The sequence below is a fragment of the Diabrotica virgifera genome, chromosome 9 (genome assembly GCF_917563875.1).
Source record: "Diabrotica virgifera virgifera chromosome 9, PGI_DIABVI_V3a".
Classification (NCBI taxonomy): Eukaryota; Metazoa; Arthropoda; class Insecta; order Coleoptera; family Chrysomelidae; genus Diabrotica; species Diabrotica virgifera.
In genome coordinates, this window is record NC_065451.1 from 150,831,772 (window position 1) to 150,854,637 (window position 22,866).

Below are 22,866 nucleotides of genomic sequence, written 5' to 3' on the forward strand. Positions count from 1 at the left end.
AATCATCGACTATACAAGGTTCTAAAGTTGACAATAAAACTAGGACCAAAGGAAATCTACTAGCTACCAAGAGCTAAAATTCATGCTTGCGAATAATTTTAATTAAAAAAACTCTTCTCCGTAAAGTTCCATCTTCAATCGAAGGTTGGGAATCATCACGGCTATGAGGACCGTGTTTACTGCCGCTCGAAATAGTTCTGCACTACTATATTCAAACCACAACCTTAAGTTCTCAATCTAGTATATTCTTCGTCTTCCCACATTACTAGTGATGAGCAAAACAAGAACAAGACCAAGACCAGGCTAGTCTTGGTCTTGGTCTTGTTCTTGCAACCTTGGTCTTGCAGCTAAAAGGCAATCTTGGTCTTGGTCTTGGTCTTGCACTAGCCGGTCTTGTTCTTGGTCTTGGTCTTGCTGCAAGAGTCTTGCTGGTCTTGCTTTTTTGGTATTAATAATTTGAACCAAACAATTTCGAATAAAATGTACATTGAAATAAATAAAGATGTGCAGAATGAAACTATATTTTTTGCTTTAAAGTTTTAACAGAATGTAGAATGTAGTTTCAAATGGATACCAATTTTAACATTATACATTCACCTAATGACCTAATTATTTCTCTCTATATAAAGAGATTAGAGTATATTTTTATAATGGTAATATTTATCAGTAGGAAAAACAAGGGTTGTAAATGCAGTTACAACCCTTGTTGCAATTGCCGGCCTTCGGTTGTGTCACGTTGTGTTTTGCATGCTGTCGATACCTGCCGCCTGCCTTCAGACCACGTCTTGAGTCTGGATTATGGTTTATTGCCACTGTATTTTAATAAAATTTTAAAGAAAAAGAGCTTCTTAAAGGTGCCACAAACGGTCGGGGACCTTCAATTCACGGATTTTACGAAAAGTGGTAAACGGTTTATAGTTGTTAACAGATAATGATCTGCTCCTTTCACTCGAACACTGTAGTATTTATCCTACGAGGGTCAAATTTAAGAACATAAATTGAATTTTTTTAAGAGAACACAAAAATCAAATATTTTTTACTCTATTTAATCATTATTTAATATAATTAACTTTTTTTATAAACTAACTAAAACATACTTTTTAGTAAATACGTACATATTTAACATACTTATTTATAGACCTAATACTATAACATAATAACTAAACCTAATGGGGAGTTATAAACGCTTAATTCTGTAATTTGTTATCTTGCATTTCTTTAATTTTATTTAAACTACATTGCTCTCGTAACACGAGTTATTCGCACTTTTTATTTTCACATATTTTTGGATTGAATACCCATTATGACATTTAAAAAGTTGAAAATATTCGGATGTGGGTAGTAAAAACTAGAATTTAAAACACACTGAAATGATGCGCATGTATTTCAAGTGCGGCACATACTATTTGTAGGTACTACTGGCCCTTTCTGGGGAAAACCTAGATTCTTCCAAATAGTTTTCAACTATGAAATCAGAAATCAGTAAAATTCTTTACACGTTTGTCATCCGGGATTTTCGCAAATAATTCAACTTCCAACTTTCGTTGATTGTAAATAATTAATCCAAAAAATAATTTTAAAAATTTCTCAGTATCGGAATTTTTGTCATTATATTCAGAAACTGAACCTAAGCTTTGGATTTTGCGATACCAAGCTTGACACATTACAATCGACAACCAGTTATTTTTTATTCAGGCCACAATGCTTTCACAGCATTGTGAATCCCTTTTCAAAATCTATTATGACATTTTTTGTATTCATTTTAAATTTAATGACCTACATTTTTCCTCGATTATGCGAAAAGAATTGAAATAAGTGTCAGTATTTTTATTAGACAAAAAAGCGAAAACTACTGGTACATAAAAACCGTTTTAATTGCATTTTTTTTTAATGGATTACCCTATCTATAATTACATTTTTTTGTCTTACAAGTAATTTCAATTGTCCTTGAACTGTCGCCGTTTGAAAACTTGCCTTCTGGACACTTTGAAGGTTGAGAAAATGCAAACCGTTTGACTTAATCAAAACGACTTAAAAATATAACCAAAATATTATGTATTTTAAAAATTCGATATTGTTTAAGGTTTCTTACAATGTCAGTATATATTATTGAACTAAAAAAATAAAGTTAAATAATAAAAACCAATTTTTCTCAAAAAAGTGCAAGAGTCTTGCAGGTTGGTCTTGGTCTTGCGTGGTCTTGCAAGGTTCGGTCTTGGTCTTGGTCTTGTTCTTGCAAGCTTGGTCTTGGTCTTGGTCTTGCAACCAAAAGGCGGTCTTGGTCTTGGTCTTGCTGCAAGACCAAGACCAAGACCGCAAGACCAAGACCAGTCTTGCTCATCACTACACATTACGCTTTCTTCAAATTTTGTCTTGAATAATAAGTTAAAAAAATGAGTGTCTTTGCCCTTTCATCACATGTCCTAAGTACTCACTTTTTCGTCTTTTGATAGTTAATATTTCCGCTACATTTCTTATCCTTCTTTTTACTTCCATTTTGGACATTCTTTGAATCCATGATATTCGTAGGATTCTTCATTCTTCTGTAAAATTCAAAGGCTGCCAACTTATTCAGATGCACTTGTTTTAGTGTTCACGCTTCCAAGCCATTAATAAGAGTAGAAAAGGCGTAACACCCAAGCATCCGTAGGCGCAGTTCTAACCTTATATCTTCTTCTTCTTATATTAGGCCTCTTGGCCTGTTCTTAACCGATTTTAAGCTTGTATTCGTAGCTCTGATGTTGACTGCCAGCTATCTCGCCACCTTTTAAAGGGCCTTCCTACTGGTCTCTTGCCTGTTGGCTTCGAATCCCTGTCTATACGGGCTATTCTCTCGCTGTCCATTCTCGTCACATGCTGATTCCACTCTCGTCGTCTCTGTCTTCCCCACCGTACTATATCTTGTATGTTTCTGCTGTGTCACATCTTGTTTCTATCGCGTACGTCATGATCAGTCTTACACATGATTTGTATATGCGTACTTTTAGTCCAGTCGGGTTAGACGAATAACAGGCCTAACCTTGCATTAGGAGCTGCCCCAAATTTTATTTTTTTAATCTTTAGGGGGGTTAATAGTAGTGTAAATTTAAAATCTCAACTGAATTCCGCCATTGCGTTAGCCGCCATCTTGATTTTAAACGAGAACCGTTTTTGCTCAATATCTCCGCCATTTTCAACTTTTCGACAAAAAGTATAACAGCCAAAATTGTTGAAAATGTAATTTTCTCTCATTTCTATTTGTACAATTTTTTCGTGCCATCGATAGTTTCCGAGTTATAACGGAAAATAGTGACAGTTATATATAAATAGAGCATAATTATTGAATTATCTCGTTTATTGTTAGTTTTACGACAAAAATGTTCATATACAAAAATAGAGAGAATTAAATTCTACACAATTTTACTTTCTTTCATTTTTTTGCTAAAGTTAATATTTAAAGTAGTATGTATGCGATAATGGCGCGAGCGTAAGTTTTGATTGATTTTGTAGCAATTGTTTTTGTTCAATATCTACGCCATTTTCCACTAAAATTGTTCCAAATATGATTTCCTACAGTTTCTTTTTAACAATTTTTTTATGCGATTGATATTTTCCGAGTTAAGTGGGAAAATAGTAAAAAGTGGTGGGGGGAGCATAATTACTGAATTGAATCTTTTTTCCGTGCTGCCCCAAATTTTACAATTCTATCCTTTAGGGGAGATCAATAGTAGTGTAAATTTAAAATCTCGACTGAATTCCGCGGTTGTATTAGCCGCCATATTGATTTTAAAGGAGAACCGTTGTTGCTTAATATCTCCGCCATTTTCAACTTTTCGACAAAAACGGTAGGAACTAAAATTGTTGGAAACGCAATTTCCTACAATTTCTTCTCCACAATTTTTTTATACGATCAATATTCTCCGAGTTAAGGAGGAAAATAGTAGAAGCGGAGGGGAAGCATAATTATTGAATTGTCTCATTTATTATTAACTTTACGACATAATTGTATATAAACAAAAATAAAGAAAATTATATTTTATACAATTTTGGAAACTTCCAATGAAACACCAACCAAACTAAGTACATCAGAGACATACATAATAACTTATATGCATTAATTATTTCACTTAATTTTATTAACTAGCGGGTTTTATTGGTTGAATTTGTCTGTCGATAATTAAGTTTCATGTCAGCTAACATATTTTAATATTTCAACAATTTTTTTAAATTTTGGACCCCGTTGGGGGGAATTTTCCCATTCCCCCCCTCTTGGACCCGCCACTGGTTCTCTCGAAAAATTGTAGTAAATCTTAATTGCAACAATTTCAGTCCTTACACTTTTTGTTGTTGAAAATGGAGAAGATATTGAACAAAAACAATTGCTTTAAAATCAATCGGGTCTTAAGCTCGCGCCTTTACCGCATACGTACTACCTTAAATATTGATTTTATCAAAAAAACGAAAGAGATCAAAATTGTACAAAATTTAATTTTCTTCATTTTTGTATAGGTTAAAATTGGTTGTAAAGGTAGTAATAAACGAGATAATTCAATAAATCAATAATTATGCTTTAACTGTCACTGTTTTTTCCCCATAACTCGGAAAATATGGATCGCACGAAAAACATTATAATAAATGAAATTATAGAAAATCGCATTTTCAACAATTTCAGTTTGCATATTTTTTGTCTAAAGTTGAAAATGGCGGAGATATTGAGCAAAAACGGTTCTCGTTTAAAATCAAGATGGCGGCTAACGCAACTGTCAAATTCAGTCGAGATTTTAAATTTATACTACTATTGACCCCCCCTAAAGATAAGCAAAATAAAATTTGGGGCAGCTCCTAATGCAAGGTCAAATGGTATCCCGACTGGGCTATTTCTCCAGCCTCATATCTTTGTTTCTCCAGATGACATCCCTCAGACATCCTGACACGTAATTGGCTTTATTTACTTGTTTTAGGAAGCTGTCTTTAACATCTCCATAACTACATATTTCGACTTCTAGATATTGGAATCTCGAGACTTGTTCAATTAGTTTGTTGTTAATTACTAATTTGCATCTTATGGGTTCCCTTGACACTACCAGGGATTTTGTCTTGGCTGTTGATATTTTTATGTTGTAGTTCTTCGCCACTGTATTGAAAGTTTGTGCCATTCGCTGTAGGTTATACTCGTTATCGCAAATTAAAATTGCGTCGTCAGCATGACAGGATTTTAATTTTTTTTCTGCGATCTTATATCGTTTTCCAGTACCTTTAATGTTTTCTATGATTTTGTCTATTACTAAATTAAAAAGCAATGGGCTCAAGCATCCCCTTGTCTGATTCCCAGGTTGATTACTACTTCCGATGCTAGTTCATTCTCGACTTTTATTATGGTTTTTTTCTTCGTATTAATGTCTTTAATTATCCCTATCATCTTGTTGGGCTGATTTTTCTCCTTTAGCAATCTTAGCACATCTTCCAATCTTACCAAAAGAAAGCCTTAGTCAGATCTATAAAACACATAAATGCAGGTTTATTATATTCCAGTGCGTTCTCAGCAATTTGTCTGGCTATGAATATGGCGTCTATTGTGGACCTATTTTTCCGAAAACTTTGTTGTTCCTCACTAATTGTGTACCTATTCTTCATTTATTTTATTGGCAAGTATTTTTGTTAAAAGTTTAAGAGTTGTGCTCAGCAAGGTGATGGTACGGTAGTTGCTAGGGTCTTTGCTGTTTCCTCTCTTGTGTAGAGGTATTGTTATACTCGTCCTCCACTGGTTTGATACACGCTGGCTACATATTATTTCTTGAAAGAGGAGCTCTATGTTTTCGATTAAGGTTTCTCCTCCGTATTTTAGGAGTTCATTTGGTATACCCTCGGGTCCTGGGACTTTTCTGTTTTTTAATTTACGTATGTTATTTCTTATTTATTTTTTTGTGATTTCTAGTTCTGTGTCTATGTTGGGTTCGTCGTCATTTCCTGTTTCTTTCTCTTCTTCAGGTATTATAGTATCTTCCTTATAGAGTTCTTCTATATAGGCGGTCCATTGTTCTGCTTCTATTTTATTTAAACTTCTATATTCGTTAAGGGGTTTGTTCTTTGTTCCTACTTTTTAATATTTTCCAAACTTTTCTTTGCGCCCCATACAAATCGTGTTCCATTTCTTTGGTAAGGCATGTCCAATATTCTCTTTTTATATTTCTTATATTAGAATTGGTGTCATTTCTTGTATCTCTGTATTGTTGGAAATTGTTTGGTGTTTTGTTAGTGCAGTATTGTAGGTAAGCTTTCCTCTTCTCATACGATAGATCTCTTATTTCAGTATTGAACCCGGGCTTTGATATTTTTGTTGCATTCTGGTTAATTCTTCTGACTCCTATGCTTTCCTTTGCATATTTAAGCATAGGAGTTTGTCATTTGCATAAGTTTAATGAATGATGCACGTACTATTTCAATACGACGTGTCTTAATTTCTTTGGTTTGGTCTACATTTGATGGTATCCATGCTTCTAAGTATTTGTAGGTATCCATACTCTTAATTACAGTATCTTCTATATTTAATTGGATGTTTTAAATGTTTAAGCAATAATAAAACACCGTTAGAAGACTAAGTGGAGCAGAAGTAAAAATAAAATTTTTGACTTAAGGCCATCGGTACATAATTTGCAAATATTTTACGGCTATCCCTACTTTTTCTGTCTTTACACGGCAAATTACGTGTAGTAAAATTCTCACTGGTATGGATATGTAAACTTTACTTGACAATGTCATCATTAACTTTAAAGATGGCTTTTGAATGTTCTTGGATAACTGTTACTTGTATAATTAATTGCCCTAATTATTAATTCAGTTAATTAATATGATAATTTTTTCACTAACTATGGATTCAGGGATTGTAATAATTTATCTACTGTACAACAAAAACTAATAATCAATCGAGAAAACAGGAAAAGTGATAAAGTGATTTTTTAATAATATATTGTTACTATGAAACGCTTACAATTTTGAACATCTTTAATAACAAAATACATGGATCACTCAATATATCCTAGTGTATTCTCTGCTTGGATCTTCCATAAATAATAAACAATAAATAACTTTTTATTAAGTTCATGTCTTAAATTGATTATTTATCAAATACACTATCAATATTATTTAATCAACAACTCAAAATATTTCCGACGCCATGTCATTATTTAAAAATGGCCCTGTCTGACTGACAAAATGCTGACAATATTCTATTCGACTGAGTGCGTTGTATGACAAAGATAGATTTCGAAAATATTACCACGGACATTGTGTTCATTTTTTCGAATCCTGAAAAAACCAATAAATATTTTTGAAAAATTTAAATGCAGAATGAAAGACTAAATTATTACCGAGGGCCGAAAGTCCCTTAGAATAAATAAAAAGTTTATTTTGAATTAGATATTTGAAATATAAAGAAACAGATAGTAAAAAGAGAAAAATCAAAGAGGCGGCTCTAATTATGCTAAATGAAAACAATTGTGTCACAAATTCCTCGGTAGAATGCAGTAGGATGTGGTTACCCATACTAAAAGAGGAAGGCAATAGAAAGAAAATACCACGATTAGTAAGTCATTAACATATCGAATTAGTAGGGGAGACCGGGGTTAGTGTGCCATAGGGGCAAGTTCGCCCACATGCCGTATTTCCTATGTAAATCACGATAGTGCGCCAATGCCTGACCACTCCTTTGTTACCTCGCCCGGCAACTGCGAGTTCCGTTTTAGTTATCTATAAGACTTCGTTGCGTGCATACCGCTGTTTAAGTGTTTTTCGAATTGGTGAGTAAATTTTACCTCTGTTACATTTTTAATGTTTGTGTAGGTATATAGATAATCTACAAGTTTTTATTTTTAAATATGCAAATACATGCTACTATTGTAATATATTGGTAGAATTGTAGTTTTAAAATATCGCTTATTTTGTTAACTGGCTACCATTTTTGTAAAATATTCTAGTCGGGGCTAGTTGGCCCATATTAGCTGGGGTTAGTTAGCCATATGGCGAACTAAACCCTGGTCTTTTATTGTGCTTACATACAAAACGAAATCTTTTACTTTTTAGAAAAAAAAAATGAGAACATACAAAAGGAAAAGTGAGAAGGGTAAAACCCCGTACGATATTATGAAGCGAGCAGTGAAGGTTGTCCTTGAAGAAAATTTTTCGGTCAGAAAAGCTGCAAAAAATTTTGAGATACCAAGAAAAACCTTAGAAAAATATTGCAAAAAATTTATGGCAGTTCAGGAACAAAATGGAAATTTGATAAATATTCAAATAGGTTACGCTAAAAGCCGACAGGTATTCTTTAACTTAATTTTATTTTCTTTTTCTTCAGCCGATTAAAATTTGTAGGTGTTTTCTACTGAACAGGAAGAACTTCCAAGAAACCCCCCAAAATATAAAATCGAGATTTGTTTGTACTGGATGTCCCTTTAATAGAAATATTTTTGGGGAGCAAGATTTCTTACCTGCGTAGGTATACAACCGATGGGCCTCCAAATACAGTGATTGCACCAAATTAGATGAATAATAGCACATTAGAAATTAATGCATCCCCCAAATTAACTACTCAAAAAAAAAATAAACAATCATCTTGAAGATAAGAAGAATTTGATGGGTGCTATAAATAATGACATCTCTTTGAAAGATCTGTTAGAAGCCGGACCGTCACATGTTCCTTCTCCCGTTTGTGAGAAATCTTTGGAAGAAATCAGACCGTTAGCAAAAGCAGGAGAGAGAACAAGTAAAACAGGAGGCAGAAAACATAGAACCACAGCAATGTTAACGGATACACCAATAAAAGATGAGCTTGAGTTAGAGAAGCAGCAGAGAAAAAAGAAGAAGACAAAGCAAAGTAAAGCAGGTTTAAAGAATGTAAAAAGAGACATATGTTCTAAAAAAACGAAAGCTAAAGAGATAGATTCATCTTCAGAAGAGGACGAATGCTTCTATCTAATATGTCTCGAATTATTCTCTAATAGTGTTAGTAAGGAGAAATGGGTACAGTGCACTAAATGTAAAGAATGGGCTCATGAAGCTTGCACAGCTGGAGATATCCTTTTTTTGTGTGCGATAACTGTTTGTCCGATGCGGATTAGTGATTGTATATTTTTACAAATATATTTTAATTGATATTATCGTTTTGTATATTCATTTAAAAGTATGGGTAAAATTGTGGCTTATTTCTCATCGAAAATACTTAATTAGATATTTGAAATTAAAAATAACACTAAATTTTCTCTTAGTTTTTCACCCCTGTAACTTATTAAAATAAACATTATAGACTAAAAGGGAGGTTCCCTAGGTTGGCTGTATACCATATAGTTAAAAAACTCTAACAAGAAGTAAAACCACTTCTATGTAAATTGGTATATTTATTAAAACTTAAAAATCCCAATGGATTGAATAAAAATGTCCAATTCAGAACGTTTTCAGACCTATCGGTCCATCATCAGTGAATCTACAATAAAATAAGTAATCCCACTATTAGAATTGAAAGATGGTTGAAATTTTTAAAAGCTAAAAATGTGGTTAGATTACTTACGTGCATACTTGCTAAATAGCCCCAGAACCAAACAATGGTTGAATTTAAAATTCAATTTACATTATTTAAAAATAATATTAAACAGGCTAAACGCCGATGTCATTATAAACATTATAGAAGTTCTCAGGGACTTTCGGCCCTCACTAATAACGTAATCTTTTATTCTGCGCTTAAATTTTCAAAAATATTTATTAGTTTTCTCAGGATTCGAAAATAATGAATCCCATTTGAATAGCATTGGGGCAGAAACTACGTACCCATCCAACTCACTTAACCTATTTACCTTACCTTTACCAGCTTTCTTATATCTGTACAGAGATTTTCCTTCTTTATCCTTAAACAGCACAGACTTGTCGTTTAGATTCATTTGGAATTGCGTCACTATAAGTTTGCCAAAACAGGACATTCTGATGTAGACGCTAATCTTTCCACATGGTTCTCTATTGGGTGATGTTATGTAAAATTCGTCTTTTAAGGTTTTCGCCGTGGGAATAGTTTCTAAAAGATATAAATATATTTAAACATATACACTCACCGGCAGAGAAAACGGGCACCCCAAAAAATGGGTCATTTTTAATGTCTTGTATTTCCTAAACCTGATGTCCGATTTAAGTAATTTTTTTAATATGTTATAGCCTTATTCTTTATCAATATCGCTGTAATAATATTGTTGCTAAACAGGTACATTGTCATTGTATACAGGGTGTACGAATCAAACTGTGTTTTTTTCTCAAACTTTGGAACACCCTGTGGAATGTTCTAGCTTTTATAAAATACTAAAATTAAAACCCAAATATAGCCACAGATTTTCTTAACATTCTGTTTTTTTATTCATTCGCTTATGTTGGATAATAAAAAAGTTAGGCACTTTAACAACTACCCCTATTTTTCGTCAATACAGGGTGTTTTACAATAAGTACGGCAAGCTTTAAAGGGTAATTCTGCATGATAAAATAATGACAGTTTGCTTTATAAACTTATGCCCGCAAATACTTCGTTTCTGAGATAGGGGGTGTTAAAATTGTTCTTACAAACTGACGATTTATTTATTGCTCTAAAACGGTTTGTGATATGCAAATGAAATTCGGTAGATTTTAAGAGCTAGTTATTGCGCATTTTTTGACATACAATTGAGAATTTTTTATTCACCTTTGGCGTGCATACGGGATATATCTAAAATATTTATACCCGTATGCACGCCAATGGTGAATATAAAATTCTTAATTGTATGCCAAAAAATGCGCAATAACTACCTCTTAAAATCTACCAAATTTAATTTGCATATCACAAACCGTTTTAGAGAAATAAATAAATCGTCAGTTTGTAAGAACAATTTCAACACCCCCTATCTCGGAAACGAAGCATTTGCGGGCATACGTTTATAAAGCAAACTGTCATTATTTTATCATGCAGAATTGCCCCTTAAAGTTTGCCGTACTTATTTAAAAACACCCTGTATTAACGAAAAACAGAGGTAGTTGTTAAAGTGCTTAACTTTTTTATTATCCAACATAAGCGAATGAATCAAAAAACATAATGTTAAGAAAACCTGAGGCTATAGTTTGGTTATAATTTCAGTATTTTATAAAAGCTAGAACATTCCACAGGGTGTTCCAAAGTTTGAGAAAAAAACACAGTTTAATTCGTACACCCTGTATACAATGACAATGTACCTGTCTAGCAACAATATTATTACAGCGATATTGTTAAAGAATAAGGCTATAACATATTAAAAAAATTACTTAAATCGGACATCAGGTTTAGGAAATACAAGACATTAAAAATGACCCATTTTTTGCGGTGCCCGTTTTCTCTGCCGGTGAGTGTATAAGGAACTACGACATTTTTGAAGAACCCAGCAACAGGTCAATTTTTGATGAAGGGGGAACGTATTTTTCCGGTATCTTGATTATTTTACTTTTACCTTAAGCTATGGTAAGAATCACTCCAACATTTTTTAATGGAAATGGGTGTCCAAAGGAAAAATATACTGAACTAAGACACCGTGTCCTATAGCCAATAAAAACCGGTAAAACAATTATTACAAAAAATATTTTCAGAAATCATCCAAGAAGGAGATGAACTCACCGGTCTACCATGAAGTTCATCTTGAGTCTGGGGCCCTATACAACCTGGACGAAAGTTGGACAAACGGGCACGTACAAAACACATGGATACACATATAGGGGACGCGGCCTAGATAGAGGCTATCTACATGGGTATTATTTAACCATGAAATTAATTTATTTTTCTGTTGCGCTTTTTTCGATATTATAAACCCCATATACAGTGATGAACGCTCTAATAACCGGCCAAATAACTCGAGAGATATAAAACATTTTAAGTTGTGAGATAAAAAGAAATGAAATTAATATAGGTGGGAAGTTTAGCGATGTTATTAAATTAGCTGCCTTCCGCATGATACATAGACTGACAGAAAGTCCCAAGTAAAAAAATAATTTCGAGATAGAACTAAACATCATTAAGCAAATAGCAGTAAATAATGGCTATAACGAACAAGCAATTAACAAAATTTTAAACCAAAAACTCCATAAGAAAGCAACGAAATTAGTTTATCCACCACCACAGAAAGAACCCAGTACCTTCTGCTCTATAACATATACATACTGGCAAGATAGCAACAAAAATAGCCAGACACATAAAAAAGAAAGGAATAACACCAGCTTTCAGAACTAACAACAACTTAAGCAAATATATTAAAAACATTGGGTGCGTTCGGACGACCACAGCGGCTGGACAGCTGAGCCAGCAGTAGCTGTCAGACGTCACCGCTGGAAGCCAGCCGCTGAGAGATTTACTAAGCTTTCCCTATCACGGCTGGATACAACCACTCAGCCGATTTCTGCTGACCGCCAGCCGCTATGGTCGTCCGAAAGCACCCAATAAGAGCCGAAAGAGAAAGCAACTACAGAGTGGTGTTTACAAACTAACTTGTGGTGACTGTCCGAAAACTTACATCGCGCATCGGTCAAACCGGCAGAACCTTTGACAAACGGAAAGCAGAACACAAAAGGGATTTCAACAATAGAAAAACAGATTCTACATACGCACGTCACCTTCTAGACTATGATCATTCTTTTAATGAACAGTTTCAAATTCTTCATATTCAAAATAAAGGCCTTAAGCACTAAGCTATCTTTATTAGAATCTATAGAAATTAATAAATTGAAAAATACAGATATAATTCTGAATGACCAACCTCTTCAGTTAAAGACTTTAAAATGCAAACACATAGTAAACTAAATTAATTAAGAAAGGCACTTTGCCGAAACAGCTGTAGTCACATAGTTATAATAAATTTTGTGGTAGTAAAGAAAACAAACGTTTTCAGTGTTTTATTGTTAGATAAATGTAATATAAATTTATACGTTTTTATCGCTAACTTTCCCAACTCTACTAGTTTTAGTTCTTTTTATTTCACAACTTAATATGTTTTCCATCTTTTGCGTTATTTTGCCGGTTATTAACGCGCTCATCACTGTGTAGTTACTTGTATTTTTTATTCTTCCCTTTTATTATATTAAACCAGGACATTTAGAACAAAAAAATACCGGAATAAATCGATTTTTAAATACAACACTTCTCGACTTGCAAATTTTTTCATTGTATTCAGGATGACGTCAGAACAAAAGTCTTCAAAAGTGAATAAACATATCAAAATCAGTTTTTAAGGGCCAGATTTTGTTATTCGGGAGATTTTTGTGATGTCGTTAAACACAAATACGCCGTCAGAACCGACCCCCGCACCACCTGGTGCCCAGGGTCACTGCTAAGGCACATAATCGTTTGGAGTTTCGAAGGTTTTAGGACACCAGGTATTCTTGTTCAGCAAACTCAAAAACTCCCGAGAAAAATCTGTTTGCATCAATTTAGTGCCGAAAACTCTCGAAACTCCAGATGACGTGCATTAGCAGTGACCTTGGGTAGCAGGTGCTCAGGAGGAGGGTTCTGATGGCGTATTCGTGGCCAGATTCCCCAAAAACCCCCAAGGAACAAAATGACTGATTTTAACATGTTTATGCACTTTTGGATGCTTTGTATGCACTTTACAATGCAATTGTGCATTTCCACTCATTTTTCTAATAGTCTGGGCTGATTATCGGAGAATAGGCCATTTTTGGGAAACGTTATTTACCAGCAATTTTATTGCTGGGATCGAATCTTATTACTGTATGTAATAATAATATAGGTATGCAAAGTCCGCAGATAGTGTGCTACTTTTTTTATAAACAAAATGGCGCCTGAAAATCGTGTTTTTTTTCAATGTTTGCTCTATAACTCCAAAGATTTTAACTTTACGCCAAAAACACTCAAATAAAAATTCACCGCAATTAAATTCTGCATAGAGACGTGTTTTTCCCGATTTAATTCGACAAAAACTTTCCCCGGAAAATGCGGGTTTTTCCAACAAAATCTTTAATTTTCTACTAAAATTTTAGATAAGTAATTGTTAATCAACAAAAAGTTTTTTAGGTTTTTTGGATCATTCCAAACAGAAAAGGTCTTTAGTGACTTTTCTCTAAAAATGATAGTTTTTGACATATAAGCGATTAAAAATTGAAAAATTGCGAAATCGGCCATTTTTAACCCTCAAAAACTATGTGAAAAACTGAAAATTTGAATGTTGCCAAGGTAGAATGTTGCCAATTCTTTAAACATCGATTGATGAAATCCCGAAGAGTTTTTTGCAATACAATATTCAAAACTCCTTTGTTTTTTAATTGCTAATCAAGCGTGCTCGACACTATTTTCCACCGACAGTATGGTGCAAATGAAAGGAATAAATTCGTTATTTCGTAAACCGGCGACTTTAAGAAAAAATCCCGAAACAGGTCGATTTTTATTTTTAAGTTATGATATTGTGGCATATATGGTATACTAGTGACGTCATCCGTCTGGGCGTGATGACGTAATCGATGATTTCTTTTAAATGAGAATAGGGGTCGTGTGGTAGCTGATTTGAAAGGTTCTTCAATTCTCTATTCAGTAATGTAAGCATTTACATAATTATTTATACAGGGTGTCCTTCTACTTCTTTTTTTGTCAAATAATTTAATTTAATAAAAATTTTTTTGACACCCTGTATAAATAATTATATAAATGTTTACATTACTGAATAGAGAATTGAAGAACCTTTCAAATCAGCTACCACACGAACCCTATTCTCATTTAAAAGAAATCATCGATTACGTCATCACGCCCAGACGGATGACGTCACTAGTATACCATATATGCCACAATATCATAACTTAAAAATAAAAATCGACCTGTTTCGGGATTTTTTCTTAAAGTCGCCGGTTTACGAAATAACGAATTTATTCCTTTCATTTGCACCATACTGTCGGTGGAAAATAGTGTCGCGCACGCTTGATTAGCAATTAAAAAACAAAGGAGTTTTGAATATTGTATTGCAAAAAACTCTTCGGGATTTCATCAATCGATGTTTAAAGAATTGGCAACATTCTACCTTGGCAACATTCAAATTTTCAGTTTTTCACATAGTTTTTGAGGGTTAAAAATGGCCGATTTCGCAATTTTTCAATTTTTAATCGCTTATATGTCAAAAACTATCATTTTTAGAGAAAAGTCAATAAAGACCTTTTCGGTTTCAAATGATCCAAAAAACTTTTTTCCATGCAAAAAAAAATAATTCTAGGAAAAAAACAAAAAAAAAACGTTTTAAAAACTTTTGACCAACTTTTGGTCCTGGCAACATGCAAATTTGTTAAAAGGAGTCCTTTTTGAGTAAGATTGTGCAAAAAATCCGAATCAGAATATTTTTCCTAGCGGATGCGCAATGCGCAGTGGCTTTCTGGACTAATTGAAAACATCATTCAATCACTATGTGTTTATAGCTTTGTTTAACAATAAAAAAAATAATTTTTAGCAATGAAAATAATCAAAACCGATAGAATTTGACTTGAACTTTCAAATGCGGTAAGCAGAATTGCTATTTTATTTTTCAATCAAAAGTTATTCGGGTTCAAGAATTGCAACTTTTCGATTTTTTGAAAGTTCAATCGCGTTTATGTCGAAAACTATGCATCCCACGAAAAATCTTTTTTGCTTAGAAAGACCCAAAAAATACGAAAAAATGTTTTGCGAAAAATCACTGTTATTTGATTCCTCAAGTTCTTTGTTTATAAAAATCTTATCGACATCCGGATCAACTGTTACCCAAAAATGTCGTGTTTTACGGATTAAAATACATAAAAAAAAAACTTGGGTAAGTCTATTTGAATTAAGGAGGCAGTTGTACCCCCACTGGCGACAGGACTATATTTTATTCCATCCATAAATATTCTACTTTCCCTCATATTTCTGTTTTCGCTTCGCAAATTTAACCTAAATTGAATTAAAGGAAGAACGAAGGACCAGACTAAAAGACAAAAATTCCGAAATTTTTATTGACAAAGCGGTTTATTTTTAAACTAGATTAATTGTAGATAATCGACATAACTCATAAAACAAGTAAATATATTTGCAATCATTGTAGGTTGTAGAGATACATAACAATTTAAAAAACCAACCATTAAAAATATGATATAGTAATTGAAAATAGGTCAAATACTTAGATCTCTAAGAAACATGTTTTTAGCAAAATATGTATATTAGAATAACATACATTATATTTTAAACTTAAGTGGATCTAAACAGTAATCAAAAGTACCGACTGAGAAATTCACTTAACTTCATCAAAAAATTGTTCATGTAGGTGAATAGAAATGTCTTATCAAACAAACCTTGACTTATTTTTCTTTAGGTGCCGTGTCCGTAGGTATACAGACGTTGGCCGTCATCATGTTTACAATTTCCTGAAATTTTTCTCTATCGGCTGCTGCGCGAAATAACAATTCTTCTACCGTGGAACCACACCGTTGTCTACTATTACGCAACCATGAAAGTTTCTTTCGACAAATCCATCTCTCTCCCTACACTTTTCCTTGTATTATAAGGCGAAGTAGGTGGTATTTAGGTCCTCCAATTATATGACCGAAGTATTCTGTGTTTCGCCTCTTTATGATGTTTATGAGTAGACGTTATGAATTTATCATTTTAATTGGAAGTGTGCGAAACTCACGATATCTTTAAGATCCGCTGATAGCACCATAATTCGAATGCTTTTAATTTGTTTAGTATTGTAGTTTTTAACGTCCATGTCTCACAACCATATATAGCCCGATCAAAGAACAATCTGACCCAAAAAAATAAAGGAAGGATGAAAATTTGGGAATAGGTAGTTGAAATTGTCTATTATTATATAAGAAAAAGTTTACAATAGGGAACTTGCACATTTTTTTTATTACATAATAATGTTCAGTTTTGTATAAAAATGAGATTTCCAAAATTTCACGCTTCAAAACCTCATAATAACTTAGAAGTACAAATTTAAAGTCTTCGGTATTTTAAAGTAGTTCGAACGGCCCGTGACGTCACCTAGTTTTACATTAGTTATTATTATGGTTATATTTCGCTGTGTCTAGGTAAACGCTAACGTGTACGCAAATAAAAAAGTTAGGTACATACACGCGAATTAAACTTCATCAAGCCAGTGACGTCATTATTTAACGTACGCAGTGACTGTATATTTTGGTAAATACATGCTATTTTGATATGTTTAGTGTTTGTTTGATAGAAAAATATTTGATAAGGGAAGGGAAGCAGAACTATTCAGATGTTTCAAACTTAATTGTAATAAATCAATGTATATAATAAAAGTATATTATTTAGGTTAGCAAAATAAATATATGTATTTAGTTGACATGACACATACAAAATATTGCTAAAATAATTTTTATACGTAAGTTAATTATAATAATCAACTATTCTAAATGGGAAATGAGCCACAATTTAACTAAAAAAAGATTTTATTAACGTTTCGACGTCCAAATCGGATGTCATTGTCAAAATACAAAAATTATTCAGATTAAATAAATTATTAGAAAAAATTTTTTACTAAGCAAGAACATTTTTGTTTAATTTAATAATATTTTGTATTTTGACAACGACGTCCGATTTAGACGTTGAAACGTTAATAACATCATTTTTTTAGTTAAATTGTGGCTTAGTTCCCATTTAGAATAGTTGATTATAAAAATGCCACAAGGAAATAGCTTCATAACAAGTCAATTATTGTTGTGAAAGCTTTAGGTCGGCCAGCTTTTGAACTGAGTAGAGAGCTGTAGAAGAGTTTGCTATGGAACTCTAAGGACCTCATTGCCTTCCTTATGTATGAACAGAGAACAAAAAAGTTGTGACTGGCTAAATGACACCCAAGTCTATGCCATAAAAAAAATTCCTTTTATTTTAATTTTGGACGGTAATACTAAATATTGTATATACTAAATTGTAACATATTATACTATATTGTAATACTAAATACTTTATTTTACTTATAACTAAAAAAATATATATTAATTTATAGTCTCTTAACTTTTTCATACTGTTTTAAAATGTTGTTAAACTCATTAAAACAACTAAATAATTGTCCACACTGCATAGTTAATTTAAAAACAAACACTAAACAAATAAAAAATAAGAAATCTCTTTACTAATCAATATTTAAATTAAAGTATAAACACAACGCAATTAAACAAATTCAAACACTCTGACACTAATTTTTTATTTTCGTACACGTTAGCGTGTACCTAGACACAGCGTTATATTTAGGTATATTCTTCTTTTCCTTCTTTAGTTTATTGGCCTCCACCTACTTGGGTATTTGGCCAGCTCGTCGTAGGGTAATAAAGGAAAATTATTTATATTCTAATGACATGTATCGTATGTCGTTGTAATAATATATACCAGTTTGTTGAGATTGGAGTTTGATACAGTTTTTGAAGGAAAGAAAAGAAGGTTTACTATTGAAAATAAAACCATTTTGTAAAAGTAAAAATTTTCTATGAATAGTTCAAACGAACAAAAACACTTTTAACGTCACATAACTGCCCAAGTAGCAATTTGTCGACGCGACAACGATGTCTACCGCGTGGCAACGTTTTGTTACAACGTTGTTATTGCCTAGAAGACGACCCTATTCTGCACTAATTTGGTGGACGATTTTTGAGTTGTCTTGACGTTGCCTAGGCAACCTCCTATGAAGCAACATCGTTTCGTAAGCGTTGCATAAGACAACTGAAGCGACTATAAAAAGAACCTGCGCGTGCAATGGTTGCTCAAGGAGTCAGACTAGTTATGTTTTTTTACCTATATTTTTAACACCTGTATGGTGAATGCGAAAACCAAAAAAGTAACTATTTTGACATCGTATTAGGTATTTAAATTTATATAAATACATAAAGGACTTAAACAAAATTACCTGATCTAAAATTTATAAACGCATCTCAGATTACCGTCAAATATGGATATTTCACCTTTAAAAAACACAGGCGCTACTTTCTTACGACATTTTTGACAAAAAATATGCAAATTAAAAAAAATCGAATTTTAATATAAAGTCAAAATTTATGTTAAAGATGTTCTGTATAAATTTAATGTATTGATGGTGCTTTAAAGGTATCAGAAAATGCCTGCATTTTTTATATTCTGTGTTTTCATTTTCTTTACATCCCAAAAATCTCAAATAAAACCAAAATGGTGCATTAAACAATATTACCAATATTACTAAAAAAATACCGTATTACCAACCCTAGACCGATAAGACAACTTAGAAGTCCAATCGCCAACCAAACCCGGCCGCGCTGACTATCCCAACCATTTTAGAACGCACCCTCTTATTGGGTGACAGAGAGGTCATGTGACCAGTGTCAAAAGTGTAGCATTCTCCGTAACAGCGTTGCCACATTTAGGAGATTTCTACTTTTTTGGTAGATTTTTGATATTTTTTAAAATATTCTAGTAGGTAATATTTTTTACTAGATTTTTGGTATATTTCAACATTTTGTTATGACTAAAATAAAATTTGCTTTTTAATAGTATTTACCCCATTTCTAAATTAATTTTCACACATTTGGTTACAATTTCCCAATCCGAAAATAAGACCGAAAATAAGATTCAGAATAAATAGGTCATTACCGAAAATAAGATTCAGGACGTAGATGATGAATATTACAGAGAAATGAAACTGGAAACTGGATTCTTGTGTAACAAACTTGCAGATTTCAAGTAACAGTGCAAGCAGTATTTCAGGTGTTATTGAAGAGTTCTGGCATTCGGTGAGCCTATTAGAAGCTAAAGATGGAAAACTAAAATATCTAAACATATGTAACTATCTAAACATATGTAACTTTGCAAAACACAAAATGTTGTGTTCACGTGTTTCTAATGTTAAATGCGAAACAATTGTTTGAAGAATTTGATCCAGACATGCAGTTGTTAAAATTAGTGGATGACAAAATATTCTAGTTGTTAAATGTACCTATTCATTTTTTTCGAATCATGAGGAAACTATAAGAAGTATTTTTGAAAAATTTAAACGCAGAATGTAAGATTGCATTATTTAGAAAAACCAAAACGTTTCTTTTGAATGAGATATTTGGAATTAAAATGACACTACATTTTGTCTTTTTTTCACCCCTGCAACTTGTTAAAATAAACATTATAGAAGTTTTCAGGGACTTTCGGTCCTCGGTAATAACGTAATCTTTCTTTCTGCGTTTAAATTTTTCAAAATACTTATTAGTTTTCTCAGGATTTGCAAAAAATGAAAACATTTAAAATACATTGAACATTTTAACGGGTGACATTTTGCGCCTATCCCCTTAAGTTAGCTGTTGTTTTTATTATCAAAAATCCCAAATATATCCCAAAAATCCTTAAGTATATTTTAGTTTTTGATTTAGTAGATTTTAGCTAAAAAATGGTAATTACCAGTTGTTGTTTTGGAATAATTAGGTTTCCAATTTTTTGGAATTCCTCTTGGGACAGTTAAGACGGATATGCAGATTACTGTATAAGTAGATATACTGTATTTACATGGCCTAAAAAGAATCTACTGATTTTGTGAAAGCAAAACTACTGAAAGAGTAAAAACTGCCTTGGCAACCCCGTCTAGCAAAGCTGATACAAAGATTGAAAGATTAAGGTTATCAAATCTACTGATAAAACAGTGGACAATGGAATGGAAACCAGCTTTAAAAAAAAACAAACAGGTTGTTAAATAAATCGAAAATTTCCAACAAAATAAAACATATAATAATAAGAAAAAAATAAGGTTATAAAGTAAATTCTTTTTCTCCTTCTGAAGTTGCCACAAAGGTGTCACACACCTAGAACAACACCTAGGGTCGTGACAGACAACTTCAGAGTCGGCCAGAAAACCCAAATCGGCCAGGGCGTAAATTAGTTTAGCATTATAACGTTTTTAAGTCGTTGCGATTGTTGAAAAAACTGAACTGTGATATGTAGTTGTCACAATGGTAATAAATTAGTTGCCCGTGTAACTAAAGGTATTACTTAAAGTTGTAACATCGTAATGTCAGTCGGGATAGGGGACGTTGGCTGAAACAACTGAAAATGCTCTCGGGCAACGTTATATACAGTGCATTTGTTTGTACTGACAACCAATGCGTCGAAAAATTGCTACTTGGGTGTATTTTTTACTGACGTTTATAATGTCTAATTAATTTTGTTTACTTTTTGGTGTAAAATGTAAATGCAAAACCATATGACGTCACGACGCGTTTTTTGCTGGCTGGAATAATTTGAATTTTTAATCGTCTTTAGGGGAAAAACGAAAGACAAACAAAACTTTTTTATCATTGATACATGTTTTAAATTATGTTCTGTTGTGATTTATAACATTTTTTTCCAATTTTAAATTTTATGCAAGTTCCCTATTCTACATCCCCTCCAGTTTACAAAAATTGGGAAACACGGAGTGAAAAATATTTTCTCGGGGGTGAAAAAATAGACATTCAAAATAAGTCCGGAATTAGATAAAATGACTTACTCCAAGCAACTTTTGTTCTGTAGAGTTTTATCACTAAGTCAATACTTTTTGAGTTATTTGCGAGTGAGTATGTTCTAGTACTTTATCCTTTGTCTTCATCAGATCACAGCATAGACACAAATGACAAATGTCTGTTTTCTTCATAATTCTGCCTTCGTCACCGCCTTTGTTCTGTTCCCTTCTTCCCTATACCCTACCCCTCCATATGCAGGCGCTACCGTTCCGGTAGAAACATGGTGGATGGTGTATTCTTTGTAAACAGTAGTAAATAAAACAGTTTCATAGTAAAAAAATTAAAAATTAAAATTTCAGTTGCGATTACATACCTTCGTCTTCAGTTGAATCAGTGATACTGGAAATAAGTTCGTTAAACAGATTGGCGATAGAGATTGCTGCACTACCAATCTCTACATCTGAAGGCATCCAATCACCTGGTGGCATCTTTTTGTAAATCTTTACATTGATGTCCAATTGATTCAGAGCTTCTTCAGCTTGTTCAGGCGACAGAGAAAACAGACAAGATTTTCCGCTCTTTATATTGGCAAATTTTGGACAATTAGATTTATAGTTTCTAGAAAAATAATAATTGTGTTAAATTATGTTAAATCAAGATCAAATCAAGAGTCGAAACTCCACTGAACAATACATTAATACAGAAAAGATTGCTGAGAATGAAATATTAGAAAACGATAACATCGAGGAAAGCTGGCCAAAACTTAAAAATATTGGGTGTGTTCGGACGAACACAGCGGCTGGACAGCTGAGCCAACGGTAGCGTGTAGACGACACCGCTGGAAGTCAGCCGCTGAGAGATTTACTAAGCTTTCTCTAATTTACTAAGATTTACTAAGCGCTGGATACAACCCAGCAAACAGGTTTGAGCCCAGTTACGTGATGATTACGTAACTTACGGCAAATTTCAACGAATACGTAACTCGGTGATTTATGACGGAAAAAAAAAACGTATTTCAGTGCCAAATCATTCACCTATATATTAGGGCTTCCTTTATACATGTTTGACATTAGAATAATATAAAATTATGACAAATATAATACATGTTTTTTATAATAGGTGTGAATGTCGGTTACATCGCAAAGGTACGTTTATTTCACGTAATAATCACGAAACAGAAATAACTTCCTTTGGTTAAATTTTGAGAAATATTTTGGAAAACAAAATTTTACAACGGTGTTGGTTAAATACGTATCGCTTGAATTGTACTCACTGTATTTTATGGACGTCGAAAAATTAGATGTATTTCATTATTTCACGTAAAAGTAATGTAAATAATACCGATATTTAAACAAAAAGTTTATGGTTTCGCTTTTAAAATCATTTAGCATAACTATTTCAATCCAACCTTGATTTGACGCTATTTTTGCTATTTCTTTCTTT

General features: G+C 32.8%; 2 protein-coding genes across 6 annotated transcripts in view; one reads left to right on the forward strand and one right to left on the reverse strand.

The window, feature by feature from the left end:
- The window catches only part of LOC126892329 (uncharacterized), an 86,568-nt gene that overhangs the window by 57,740 nt on the left and 5,962 nt on the right, over positions 1 to 22,866 (reverse strand). For all 5 annotated transcript variants that reach the window (XM_050661836.1, XM_050661835.1, XM_050661834.1 and 2 more), the window contains exons 2-3: positions 21,797 to 22,041; positions 9,827 to 10,036 (exon numbers count right to left, since the gene is read on the reverse strand). In XM_050661836.1, the coding sequence (XP_050517793.1) occupies positions 9,827 to 10,036; positions 21,797 to 22,041 (455 nt within the window). The remainder of the gene's footprint in view (positions 1 to 9,826; positions 10,037 to 21,796; positions 22,042 to 22,866) is intronic.
- On the forward strand, positions 7,704 to 9,127 carry LOC126892331 (uncharacterized). Its single transcript, XM_050661838.1, has 2 exons — positions 7,704 to 8,292; positions 8,347 to 9,127. Exon 2 carries the CDS (start codon positions 8,608 to 8,610, stop codon positions 9,124 to 9,126), a length of 519 nt encoding a protein of 172 aa, XP_050517795.1. The 5' UTR covers positions 7,704 to 8,292; positions 8,347 to 8,607; the 3' UTR covers position 9,127.